The sequence below is a fragment of the Esox lucius genome, chromosome 6 (genome assembly GCF_011004845.1).
Source record: "Esox lucius isolate fEsoLuc1 chromosome 6, fEsoLuc1.pri, whole genome shotgun sequence".
Lineage (NCBI taxonomy): Eukaryota > Metazoa > Chordata > Actinopteri > Esociformes > Esocidae > Esox > Esox lucius.
In genome coordinates, this window is record NC_047574.1 from 26,233,801 (window position 1) to 26,248,326 (window position 14,526).

Consider the following 14,526-nt stretch of genomic DNA (forward strand, 5'->3'; position numbering starts at 1 on the left):
ATAATTAAAAAACCTTATGTAGAATGTAGAAATAACTTATTATTATAATTTAATTTCACAATTAAATTCATGCTCTCGAAACATTCCACTAAATCTGGTCATTAGTTTCATGAACGATGCCACCGTTTGTACTGCAAAATATTAATTAACTAGCCAGAATAACTTAATTTAATACAGGCATGCAGATAGCTATCAAGAACAGTTAGGCGCCAATGTTGTAGTACTTTGCAGGGGAGGGGAAAGGACCGGGCAGGAAGTACAGTCTCCCGAGATTTGTTGTCTTTCAGATAAAAATCTAATGTTATATTTCTTTTTTCCTCCAAAACTAAATGCAAAAATGTCACAAATGTTGTAAATGAAAATTGATCTACCATAATTCAGGACTGAACCAGTTACTATTGACCCCCTACAAATTACCGTCACGTAACTTTGAATGTCGAACAGTAATGGCAACCCGAAGCCTCAGTCATTACACTGCTACCAGTCGCTGGAGTTAAACAGACAACGGGCTGTTTGGTTTTTTGAAAATAAAATGCAGTTACTTCAATGGTGAAACTCTCTCATAAATCAGTAGAATTTCACCCTGTCAAATGCATTGAAACATTTGTTTCTCACTGGTCCCATAAAGCCAAAAGCAGGAGGAAAAGGAGACAAAGGGTTTAAGAGGGCGAGGAGTGGATTACAAACCGGCTCAAAAAACCTGTATTAACCCACAACCCCAACTCTGGTCTATTGATATCTGGGTGAATGGCTGGGTGATATGCTGGCCCAAATCTCCTGTGTACTCACAACACACAAAGGGTGGACCTGTTCTATAGGCCAGGCAAAATCCACACGGTGAGAGAGAGCCAATGAGAGGAAAAGAGAGGGTGAGAAAGAGAGAGGGAGAAAAAGAGAGCAGGAGAGAGAGAAAGAATGGGAGAGAAGTGGGAAAAGAGAGCATAGAGAAAGAAAGAGGGTAATGGGCAAAGTGAGCGCAGCAAAGAAAGCCCGGGAAAGAGATGGAGGTCTATGAGAAGAGCAGCAACAGAGTCAGAAATGGAGTAGCTAAGGAAAGAGTGACTGCCAGCACAAGAAGGAAGGTCCAACAATCATATCACAGCCTATGATTTGTTTAATTTGTGTTTGGAATTGGACATATATATGCACCCCATGTGTGAATGTTAAACATTAATAATGCATATTACAATCCAACCAGTTTTTCTCAAGATAATTTAAGTTGACAGTACATGAAAGGCTTTTTGCATTCATTAATAAAACTGGTTAATAAAGTGGGAAGGTCTGCATCTGCTGTTTTAAGCAGTATTTCATTCGGTGTCCAACTGTTAATCTCCAGTTCTCTTTCTAGTACAAGCTTAAAGATGCATTTGGGGAATTTTGCTGATAAAATTTTTGAAACCTCCCATTTTGGGCTGGAAGTATAATATGTTGTGTCTATGTCCATTATCTATAAATAGAATCTCTATCAAACCTCAGTTAGCCACTAAATTTCAGTTTTTTAATGTAAGTTGATTTGATGACATGGGACATGTATTTTGTCTGGGACCCATTTAGGGTTAATTTACACCATTTAAAAATATATATAGTTTCACAAGCCATAAAACAGCAAGGAGCATGACCAGACAACCAGAGTACCAATTCCTTTGAAAGTTACAAAATCCACTTTTCCGTGGATTAATTCCTTTCATTTCACTCTTGCAACTGTTTCCATAAATTTTTTCCCATTAACATAGCAACCATGTGATGACCTGTCAAATTCACCCTTGTAATGGCTGAAATGAGCTTAATGGAAAGCAGAGTACGGGAATTAAAACATCATCAAAAAATATATAGAAATGCTATTTTGAAGGGTGTAGGATTTGCACAATTCAATCAAAATGATTTTTAATACAGTGTCAGTGTTTACATATTAGAAGTACTGAAATGAAAGCCATTGACAAAAACCAGCACTACAAGTACAAACCCGATTCCAAAAAAGTTGGGACACTGTACAATTGTGAATAAAAACACAATGCAATGATGTGGAGGTTTCAAATTTCTTCAGATGGTAGAGTCAGAATTTGGTGTAAACAGAATGAGAACATGGATCCATCATCAAGTATATGTATAGACGCTGAATATAAGACGAGGCCACGTTTTCAGACATATTTCCAGGGCAAAAAACTTCTTATATTCGGACCAATACGGTATATATACATACAGATTCCAAAAAAGTTGGGACACTGTACAATTGTGAATAAAAAGAGAATGCAATGATGTGGAGGTTTCAAATTTCAATATTTTATTCAGAATACAACATAGATGACATATCAAATGTTTAAACTGAGAAAATGTATAACTTTAAGGGAAAAATAAGTTGATTTTAAATTTCATGGCATCAACATCTCAAAAAAGTTGGGACAAGGCCATGTTTACCATTGTGTGGCATCCCCTCTTCTTTTTATAACAGACTGCAAACGTCTGGGGACTGAGGAGACAAATGCTCAAGTTTATGAATAGAAATGTTGTCCCATTCTTGTCTAATACAGGCTTCTAGTTGCTCAACTGTCTTAGGTCTTCTTTGTCACACCTTCCTCTTTATGATGCGCCAAATGTTTTCTATGGGTGAAAGATCTGGACTGCAGGCTGGCCCAACTTTTTTGGAATGTGTAGCTCTCATGAAATCCAAAATGAGCCAATATTTGGCATGACATTACAAAATGTGTCACTTTTAACATTCTATATGTTATCTATATTCTATTGTGAATTATATATAAGTTTTGGAATCGGGTTTGTATAATATGACCGGTCTCACAAACATTAATTATGCATAAGTATAGGTGTAATCTAAAACCAAGCAATTCATTTGAGACTGCCAGAAAAACCCAGGCTGTACCATGTTTTAGTTACAACAGTAATTAACAGTAATAATGTACCAGCCAATTTACACAAATGTAGGCCTGGACAAAGCATGATGTGAATGACAATTTAAGAAGAATTCCCCTAGCCGTCAATTCCACCAACAGTCCAAACAAAATGTCACTTAAAAAGGTACACTTCAGTCACCTGATCACCCCATTTAAACGGCCAGGCTCCTCCAAAAACACACTGTTCTAAAATGTTGATCTCACATTGTTGCCCATATGACAGCCAATCACAATTCTAATCAGAATTAGGTTACAGTGTGCAGCTGGTTATTTGGAAAAGCTGCACTGCTCTCATTGTGGTAACAGACTAGGATTACTTCTAAATCATTTTTGAGGAACTAGGGTTAAATGTCTTGCTTAGGGACAGAAACACAGATTTTTCCCTCCTTGCAAGATTGGGAAATTCAATCTAGCAACCTTTTCATTACTGTTCAGATGCACTGCTGTCAGGCCTCCGGCCACCTTAGCCCTCCAATTCCTATCCTTTATATTCATTTATTAACATTTGCAAATACACACAGTCTGTATGAGGTTAAAACTAGGCACCTACCACCAACAATTCCTGATAAACTAACAGAAATATATTAGCATAAAAAAAGGATTTGAAATGTTATTTCCACTCAAATGTCGAACTCCATTCATAATCAACTGATGATATTTAGCTATTCCAAAAGGAGTATTTTCACCCATTCATTTTCCTTTAATTGTTTATTAAACTTCCAAAAAGTGTTGATGACCATTGCTAATGTCTTATACTTGAATACTTGGTGCTTGAATAAACCCCACGGGTTAGTTTCTGCTAACAACCACGAAAAAGAATCTGACACCCTGTAATGAATGCACAGGGACCTGATACCCCCTGTCCCTAAAACACACCCCGCCCTGCATTACCCACCAGCCTGAGAGTTGGCCCTGGAAAAGCCTAACTGTTTCTACGCAGGTGAGCAGTACAGAACAGCTCTCAGTCTTATCCATAAGCCCACGGGAACACAGCAATCATAGGTTTCAGAAGACACTGACCCACTGCTGTCACCAAGGTAATGTAAAAAGAGGCTGAGTTACTGGGAACCCCAGGCTTTAAGTTCCCACTTGGTTCCTGGATCCCTGCACTGGGCCCATGGAAGCAGGGAAGGAAGGTACCAGAGAGGGGTTTGCACTGCTGGTATCTATAGCCCTCCCAATCTGCCCGAGCAGTGCTGACCTTCAGCCACCAGCTAAAAACAGCCTTGCCTGTCAGCAACCCCCACTGCCGGCGCTCATACCACAGGCCTGGGTGGATGGGGGGGGGTAGTGGAATGCAGGGGCCTGCAAGACTAACAGCTCAGAACCTCGATCTTCTGCCTGCTACACTCAAAGGTTTCTATATGGATACTCTGTGTATTAAAACCATGTAGCCACTCTGGTAGCGAGATGTACTTGACATGGGCCCCGTCTAACAGTAGTTACTGTACACACTGCCCTGCGCTATTCATTTACACACGGTTTACAGTTGCAGTTACAGTTGCAGAGGGCTTTATGGATAGCTAGAGGTAAAGGAGGAAGACACAACCCATAAAACTATACTTGAAGTCCTTATGTATGGCACGGAGTCAAATGAATTCCAATCTCACACTAAATTCAATGGGTACAAACTGCATCAAGCCGACAACCTACTGGTTTGAGCACATGGCCGAAAACTGAATCCCTCAGGCGAAAAAGGGAACAATGTAGCGCCCTTGAGCAAAGCACATAACCCACATTTCTCCTGTAGGTCACTCTGTAGAAAAGCGTCTGCTATAGTTTCAAATGTACATTTAAAATGTAATGTAGGCAGTGAGGGGAGGGCAAACTACACTGGTAATATCTATGGTCATATTAACATGGAGATAAAGCACTGCCTGGATTCAGTTACTTTAAATGAATGAACTGGTTCTTGTCAAATTTGTCTTGTAACAAGCAGGGTCGCATCCCAAACACAAGGTTCAGTTTCTGAGGCAATGACTCAGAGCCATATTTGCCCTCGTATCCACTCAAGGCGATTTGTGTTCACTTGTCAATTTCAATCACACCGGCTGACAGAATGCCATAAGGAATAACCACCACAACATACCGGAGCCAGGAAGTGTTGACTAAAACTGTCAACCCAGCCCTCGTGTTAGATAACCAGGACAATTGAAAGAAATACTATTCCGAAAAGCAGAACTCAACATCTTCGGCCACTGTCTAGGGTAGTCAAACAGAATAAATGTGCTGACTGAGCGATGATTGGGAAGCTGATCCTTCTCTAGGTAATCTGTTTGACCAGCTGAAATGTGTTGGGAAAATGTTGTCTACTTCCTATGCAATTTCTACTTACTACAAACATTTGAGATTTCTTTACTTTATAATTATAATTAATGCATTTTTAACAATATTTTCTAGTTTTGTGTATATACCAAGAAAGTTGTTTATGCATTTTTAACCATATTTTCTTGTTTGTGTATATATCAAGAAAGAGGTTTACGCATTTTAGTAAAGCAAAAGTGGAAAAACAATAGATTTCTTTTAAACTATTAGATTTTCTACAATTCGTAACATCCAGTTTCTTTATAGATATTCTTAGTTGGAAATCAAATGTATCCTGTTCAGAAAATCGATATTGCAAGACAATATCACAAAATGTTTCGCTTTTCTACTGAATAAATAAATACATTCAAAAAAATAAACCTGCTTGAGGAAAATCTGAAAAAAAAGAAGTTCACCTTTTAGCACAGCCAAAGCTAGTGCTCTAATAGTTGCCAAAGGTCCTTCCACCAAGAATTAAATCAGGGGCCTGGAGGCATAACCAATTATATGTTTTGTATTTTAATATTTAATTTAATCTCACAATAATAATAATGTGGATACATTTAAATACATTACAATCTGAGGCGTTGACACTGCAAAGGGTGAAAGGCTTTAAGGTTATGTAGACTTTCTATAGCCCCAGCAAATATCATAAAACATAACACATACACAAATGTAATTCATAAAACTAAATAAAAACATAATGCAGTTCAGGATCATATCTACATTTTTATGCATTAAACAGATTTTAGGTGGAGACAGTCACCCTCAGTAACATGACTCATGAAGAACATACTCCTATAAAGGAGGGAAGAGTTCAGTGAATGTTGTTTTTATAATAAAAAAAAAACTCATTTTAAATATGCATCAGACATGAAAACTGACATTACATCACTGAGCCATCAACATAATTTACTAAAATATTACAGATCAGATAAAAGATAGTTGTAAAACAATATTCTGGGGCTACAGTTACATCAACAATTATGGGCAACGTTTACTAAAGGTGCTGTATGCTGAAATTTTTTTATTTTGGAATAATACAACATATCAAAGAAAGTATTGTGTAATACCCCAGCACCCTTGTGTTGCAACCACAGCAACACTGAGCCTTTTTAGATGGTATATAATATTGGAGAACACATTGGAAAGGATTTTAGACTATACAGCATCTGGTATTTCTTTTAATTATTTGACATGAGATTGTCCTGATATCCATGCAATCTTATAATAAAATCAAAAATGTGTCATTACTATGTGAAACTGCTGTTCTCAAACTGTAGCAGTATTGGCCTGATAAAAGGAGAAAATAGTTTATTATGATCGTTCAAGTTTGTGGGTTTACACAGTTTTATTTTGAGTGTGAATAATAATTACTTTATTTAAATGTGTTTATACTTCTTGTGAAAAAGTAAGTACAGGGAAAGATGTCATATACAAAACATTGACAAAAAACATTGTAACAACACTGTAACCATTTATCCCATTAATATAAACAGAAATGTATTTCCTTATGTGGAAAAAGTTAATAGACAGAAATCTTTAACAACCCCATGGTAACATCAGACCCAAAGGCCTCTCTTGCCACAATCAATGTCACTGTGTCTGTATGAACTATCAGAAAAAGACAGCACAAACATGGCCTACATGGGTGGTCAGAAAGGAAAAAGCCTCTTCTTAAAAAAACTATATCTAGACATGACTGACGTTTCCTAGACCAAACCTGGTAGAAAAAAACTAAATTATGACGTTTGACAAGAACAAAACAATGCCTTTGAACAAAAGAACCTCATACAAACCTTAAAGCATTTTCTGCCTCAAGGCCGACTCAGGTCTTAGGCCGACGTAGGTCAAAACAATGATGCAAAACACAAAAGCAAAGCTACAACAGAATGGCTCAAAAAGAATCAACAACCAACATTATCTGAGGGGATTTGAAACAGGCTGTGCATGCAAAAAAGACCTGGAACATGACAGCTGAAGCAGTACCGTGAAGAAGAGTGGGCAAAAAATCCACCCAGTCAATGTAAGAGAGTGATAGTTACAACAAGAAATGGTTATTTCAGCCAATCAAGTTATTTAAGTTATTGAAGCTAAGGGAGCACTTACTTCTTTTAACAAAATGAAAATGCACTTCTGTAGATTTTCAATGAATACATTATTGAAAAAGTAGAATCTTTTAGTATTATGTAAAACAGAGACATCTTTCCAGGGTGCATAGTTACTGTTTCACATGTCTATCTATTCTTTATAAATGCTAACAGTCTAAAATAGATCCAATAGTTCACATGGATTCCTTCATGATTACATTTAATTTGCCTCATTTACATTGGTTTCAAACAAGACTTTTTACATTGCGGAATTTATCTACTTGTGAAGATGACAAAGGGATTGTACATGTGTTACCCACTCTATTTCCTATTACCTACTCTGTTCAGAAAGCCATGGCCACAAAACAGATGCTTAAGCTGAGATTGTGCCATGTTTTAGATACAGAATATTAAATAACTTGTTAAATAAAAACATTTCTAAGCAACTATAGTCATTCAAAATAACAATAATATATAATAATAAATAATATAATTATAAAAAAGGTTGTTAATTATTTGATGTTAGTGTACGGTAAACAAGGGGGCAGTAGAAGCTCAAGTAAAGCCCAAAGTATGAGATCACTTTTCCAAATCCTGATAAATGTCCCGATAGCATGAATCATTGCAAGCCATGGGGTCCTAAAAGGCAACGCAGGGCCATATAACAACCAGCTGCCATACATTTGGAACTCAATACAGTGCTGTTATCCTCACCAGCCTCCAGAGGTTTGCTAGGGACATGTTGTTTGCGGGTTTGTGGATCTCCTTGCTGACATTTTCCTCAGGCATCTTACAAAAGCCACAGTAGTTTGTAATGGCTGTCTAGTTTGAAAGTAAATGTCATTCAGAACACTCAATAAAGATTTGGGGATTTATTAGTGAATCACACTTTCAAGTAACCTGACATGAATCTGTTTTTTGAGGAAGAGACAGAGACAGCTGCATGACATTAAATTATTTCTGAAAGTGAATATTAATCTTCTCCACTCAATGAAAGAGTGTGTATAACCAAGGAAATGTAACAATCGCAAAAACACTTTTTTAAAGGAGAATGACTGGAAAACTTTCAAACCCAATTTGTGAGGTAACTATTTTTTCTGCTTGATATTATACTGTAGTATAGTTTTAGGTTCATACCATCTAGGAAATACATTTGCCTATACAGTATAATCTGAAATATGCCTATGCCAAACTAACACACTCCAGCCAAGCACGCAAAACAAATAGGAATAACTAACAGCCCCAAAGTCTTCTGTGGTCTCATGATTGAATGCCATTTGGGCCTGAACCACAGAAAGACAGACATTTCATATTCATTACTGTTATCATGATGATTTTCAGATGTACCAGCAGATATGTCATTCTCAGTTGAGATGTCAACCTCCTGCACACAGAACATCTTATAGAACACATCTTTGTCTCCAGAATCCATTCTACAGTACCAGACCTATTTCCCACTCCCTAAGTCTGGGGTTTAATGTAGTTACCGCTCTTACATAGCTGGGTCATTGGAACCACAAAAGTAGCCATATGTGTAAATTCCAGCAGAATATTGCTTGTGAGCGACACAAGCAGCAGCTCGTTCATCTGACATTTCCCAACCCCAACCCCATCCCCCTAACCTCCCTCTTGATCATCCACACAGCAGGCTGCACAACACACATTCTCTCTCGCTCTATCTCTGAAATAAAAAGACATCCGTCACAGACCACCCAAACAATCAGCAACCAGTGGGACACAGAGTATTTTTAGAGGGAAGAGATGAGTAGCAGCCCTTGGCAGGCGGATGTCTCCCCCCACCTGTTGGAGCGCTGACTGACTGGACCTTGTGCTCCTGGGCTACAGACTGAAGGCCCGCACTCACAGGAATCCAGTAAAGGTTTACTGAGTTACAGAAAGTTCAGGCTAGGACTACGCATGTATACCTAGACCAAATCATGACACACGTATAGACCCAAACCCTTAACAACCTTCTGAAGATCAGAAAGAATGGTTTTACCAATGGTTACAGCTAAACCACTTCACAATTATACACTTTTTGCAACTTGATATGAAACTTTGATCAGGAGGGATTATAGGTTGAGTAAATAATAATAAATGTATTATTGATCTCTGGCAAACGTCTGCCTCTCTTCTGTAGAACGCACCTCAAATGAAAGTGCATTGTCACTGTGACTAACAGGTTAGGGCAAAATTTTCTCTAGAAATAATAGTGAATGGTCTCAGTTTTACAAATAATTAACTTATAAAAATGAAAATAAAAAACTATTATTAGAACAGAAGCTTTTTATGCAAATTAAGTCAGACATAAGACACAAAACAACTCCTACAAAGTTGGCTATGCGCTAGAAACTGTGTCTATGGGCTCCGTTTTACTAAGCTCTTAGTAGTCACACAGACTTTATCAGACATGGTAGCTATGAATCGTTACATTCCATTCCAAGTGAAAAAATAAAACCCATGGCAGGCTAAACAAGCCTAGTTCAGCCGACCTGCAAAAGAAAGAGTCACCACCTTGAGTTTTGAACCCGGGTCACCCACATGAAAGGCTGCATCATTAACCACTACACCACAGAGCTCTATGTTCAATGGGTGTCAGTATAGCCTCTTGTGTCTATGAACAGAGCCTCTTTCGCCACTGGCTTTTATAATAGTTAATTGGCCATGGTGAATGACATTGATACAGTTAAACTGACTAACGTTTCTTACTAAGTTCACCTTCACCACAAATAGCGGCTATGTATTGCATTTGCATTCGTTTTAACAGCGTATTAGCCAGTAATAAGGTTTACCGGTATCTACTAACTTACTGGAATAGTCATAAGAATTGAGCAATTGCTAGCGAGTCTGCCAAAGCTATTTCATTTCATTCCAGAATCCTGGAATCTACAAGAAATAATTAATAAACGTTGATGCTCTCAATAGATTCGAGCTTAGGTCTTCCACATGAGAGGCACTGTCTTTAACCACTACCCCACGGCATTACATGTTTCAGCAGTCACTAGACTCCATTGAGGATTGTGTTAAACTGACTTAAGTTTCTTATTTAGTTTACCTCCAACACAAATTGCTTCTATGAACTGAATTGCTTTTGCCACTGGACGTTTTAACAGCTTATTATCCAGTAATAGGCTTACCAGTATCTACTTCCTAGGAATAAACATAAGAATTGAGCAATTGTTAGCGGGACTGAAGATGAACTATTCCATGCCAGAAACAGTCGCAATATAACCGTATACATTTTCAGTTTAAGCCAGCGACGTTTTCATCTATACGGAATAATTCATAATGTTTACTCCACTTCGCCTGTGAGGAGATACGAGCTCGGGACCTATAGTTCACAAGTCCGCTTCTATAACCGCTACGCTACTTAACAAGAGGTAGCTGAGCACTCACTCACTCAGTAAGAGTCATTCGTCTTCTTAGCCGGCTCCGCTTACGCGGTCCGGCAAAAAGACTGGTCCATGACTTCTGTTCTGTGCCACCTTGGAACAATAATGGGAGAGCCACAAAACCACAGGATTTTGTGGCCTCAGGCCTTTTGTGGAGGAGCGACTGAAGGCCATTGTATGATTTTAGTGAGGAGCACATCCAACTTTCTTCAGCTTGAGCTGAGCCACACACACACACAGATAGACACACATGCACACGCACACATACATACATAGGGGCCGGGCCTAACTTACTGTAAAGGTCATCTACAAGTGAGTTATGCACGTATAAAGATGCACTTATTAAGAAACACAGGCTTCACACACATCCTATTATTTCAGCCTCTTTACGCTCTTTCTTCTACGAACACATCTTCTAAGAATATTGATTGATTTGTCTTCTTAGTTGACATTATATCAAGAGATTTGTCCCTCCCAGAAAAGAACATGGGATAATCAAGCCACAACCACTTTTTTGCTTTGTGACTGTTTTAATTCAAGTAAAGGTTCACAGGATAAGGGTTGAATTATGTGTGAATGAACAATGGTGTGTTTACTCTGAAAAGGATGAAATCAGGCGCTTACCCTGGAGATGGTCAGGGGCATGTTGAAGTCCTTGCCTCCTTGCAATCGGAAGCCCCATGGGGCTGGCCCACTCAGAGTAATGTTGTAGGTGCTCATTCTTACAGAAGATTTGATTTCTTGTTTGGTTTATTCTTCTTCCAAAGTCAAAATTGTTTCGTCAAAGGGGCTGGGACAGGAGCCTACGTAGCCTCTGAAAGCAGAAAAAAAGATAAAAAAAACCTAAAATAACCGTGTGGATTCAAAAAGAAGCAATATCTCCAAAGTGATAAATGAGACAGAACACAAATGAAAAACCAAATCACTGCAGCAATAAACAAAGACGTGGTTCACACCTGTTGAAATAATAAGAGGAAGCGTGGAGAGTCAGAGGAAAAGAAGTCTTGCCTGCTCAGATGTGCTGAAGTGACAGCCTAAGAATAGCCACCCCTCTGCAGAAAGCATTGCAGAGTGGTATTGTGTGTGAGAGTATGTGTGTGTGTGTGTGTGTGTGTGTGGGGGGGGGGGGGGGGGGGGTCCCTTATATGGCATGCAAGGGGACACCCAGTATATTAGGCCTGCCATGACTCACAGGGCTAATATAGCCCCTTCCTAGGCCAACAGATTTTTCTAGACCTCCCTAACAGAACTAGGGTCTTCCTGAAACTGTCTCCTAACACCTAATGCTAGTGGTGGCTTGAGGAAACATCTAATTAATGTCCTGGTAGCTCCACCTGCTGCATCTGACTTCGCAACTTTACAACAGCACTCAGAAACAGTATTGACAACTGGGCCATACCCATAGAGACCTCTAAAATGCCATTCAGGCACGGTCAGCACTATAGAGATCTTCCACCATTTGAATCAAGTCAACTGGGTGAAACTTCCAACTTCAATGGCTGACCTTTCCTGATGAGCCTTTGACCTTTCTTCTTACTTCTTCAAATGGAGATTGCCTCAGTGAATCTCCCTCTGGGCTCAACTATACATGCTGTCTACTTTTCTCTATTATTTTCTATGGGAGTACGACTTACACGCTGTGTACTTAAGAGAAAGTAAAAGGCTAGATCACATGGCGATGGCCTGGTACAATAAAACAGGCAGAGTGTAGTGTGTTGGAGTGAGGGTACTGACACAACACAGGACAAGAGATAATCATTAAGGGCATACTCCCTGCTCCCAGACCCAGCCTAATTTGGTTGACAGACCCAACTGAGGCATAGACTAAGTTTAGACCTCTTTGTATATGGAAGAATTTGCTGGAAAGAGTGCAGACGATGAAAGAAACCGTTGGACATTTTCAGCCGTCATTCTCTCCACTGAAGGACTCTTCAGGGAGTCTGGGAGGGATAAGTGGACCAGACTACAGTGGAGCATCATTTCCAATTGCTGAAATAGGGTGACCTTTTTGCAGGAGTTATACCTATAAGTAAACGCCAGACTGTGTCTGTCTGTGCGTGTGTTTATTGGTGTTAACGCATATAATCTCTGTTATATAGTTTGTAATTTCGTGCTTGACCGCCGCGGAACACCGTTAGCAACAGCTGCGAAAAAAAAGGAAGCAAACTCCGATCTTAGCAAGAAAAACTATTGGGTACATCCCTCCCTTACGCTTATGTCCGTGTTAATGATTAAACACTTTACCTGAAGATTTACACCACAGTCAACTTTGACTTTGTGGCTATGTTGTCTAACCGTCCGTAAACAAAAACCCAGAGTATAACTACCGCTGCTCGCTTGTGAATCACTTTGCTTAGACAGATTCCCACCGTTTAATTTGCTCACAAGAATCTGTCCACGGGAGATTAAGGTGCAGCTCACGGTTGTCCTCAGCAGGAGTCAACGATGGGGATTCGGAATTCTGATGGGGCGTGTCTATAAGTCCTCCAAATAGCCATGAGTCATCGTGGGATCAAAACGAGGGGTTCCGACTTGGTGTCTACATGCCAGTGTTATTAAACCCACTGTCACCGTATCCCCCCTAGGATCTCTCACACACACGATCCAGGACTAACACATTGAGAAGGGTTCATCCTAGGGGGGTACAGTGTGTCGGGTGCCCTCCCTGGAACTTAGTGTGGTTAACAACTGCCAGTCGGCCTATTCCTGCCGGTCCCAACAAGCTCTGAGCAATACTCTCATCATCCGTGTCTCTAGAACTCTCTGGAAGTTATTCCGTCTGATGTCTTTGACGACACTTAAACCATGACACACACTACACAAATCTGAAAATACCACAGCCAAGGGCAGTATTCAGGTTCTCAGCAGTATATTGCCCATGTACATACCACAACTATTTGTTCTTTGTTAATTACACTTGAATTGAGAGTTTTATCTACACCAATGACATTAGTCAAATTGTGAATTTTTTTATCCAGTTATTACTTCCTCATTGCTTGAAGAGCAGCACAAATGTGAAGCATAAAACACAATTATAATATGTCTCTCTTGTCTTAAATATGTGTATAATGTTATCAAAAAGATGATCTACAACCCCATTTCCAAAAACGTCAGGATGCTGCGTAAAATGCAAATAAAAATAGAATGCAATGATGTGCAAATTATTTATCCCTATATTTAATGTTGAACCAGAGAAGTTTTATTGTTTTTAGAAAAAATGTGCCCATTTTAAATTTGATGCCAGCAACCCTTTTCAAAAAAGATGGGACAGGAGCATGTTTATTTAATGTCTTTTAACAAACAATCTACTTGAGGAGACAAATTGCTGTAGTTTTGAAAGTAAAAAGTTTTCCCATTCTTGCTTGATATAGGAATTCAGATGCTCAACATTTCGGGGTCTCCTTTGTCATATTTATTGTTTCATAATGCACCAAATGTTTTCAATGGGTGACAGGTCTGGACTGCAAGCAGGCCAGTTTAGCACCGAGACTATTTTACTACGGAGCCATGCTGTTGTAATACATGCAGTATGTAGTTTGGCATTGTCTTGCTGAAATAAGCAAGGTCTTCCCTGAAAAAGTTGTTGTCTGGATGGCAGCATATGTGGCTCCAAAACCTGTATATATTGTTCAGAATTAATGGTGCCTTCAAAGATGTGAAGTTACACAGAAGTTAACTTCCCAAAAGTTACTCATGCCATGTGCCCTAATACACCCCCATACCATCACAAATGTTGGCTCTTGAACTGTGCGCTAGTAAGAAGCCAGATTATCCCTTTCCTTTGTGTCTGGAGGACACGGCATCCATAATTCCCGTCAAATTTTTATTTGACCG

At 39.2% G+C, this 14,526-nt stretch overlaps 1 protein-coding gene across 3 annotated transcripts in view; it reads right to left on the reverse strand.

The window, feature by feature from the left end:
- The window catches only part of LOC105010707 (LIM domain-binding protein 3), a 35,076-nt gene extending 23,317 nt beyond the window's left edge, over positions 1 to 11,759 (reverse strand). For all 3 annotated transcript variants that reach the window (XM_010870240.4, XM_010870239.4, XM_010870238.3), the window contains exons 1-2: positions 11,649 to 11,759; positions 11,317 to 11,506 (exon numbers count right to left, since the gene is read on the reverse strand). In XM_010870240.4, the coding sequence (XP_010868542.1) occupies positions 11,317 to 11,412 (96 nt within the window). In that variant the 5' untranslated portion in view covers positions 11,413 to 11,506; positions 11,649 to 11,759. The remainder of the gene's footprint in view (positions 1 to 11,316; positions 11,507 to 11,648) is intronic.
- Positions 11,760 to 14,526: the final 2,767 nt, after the last annotated feature.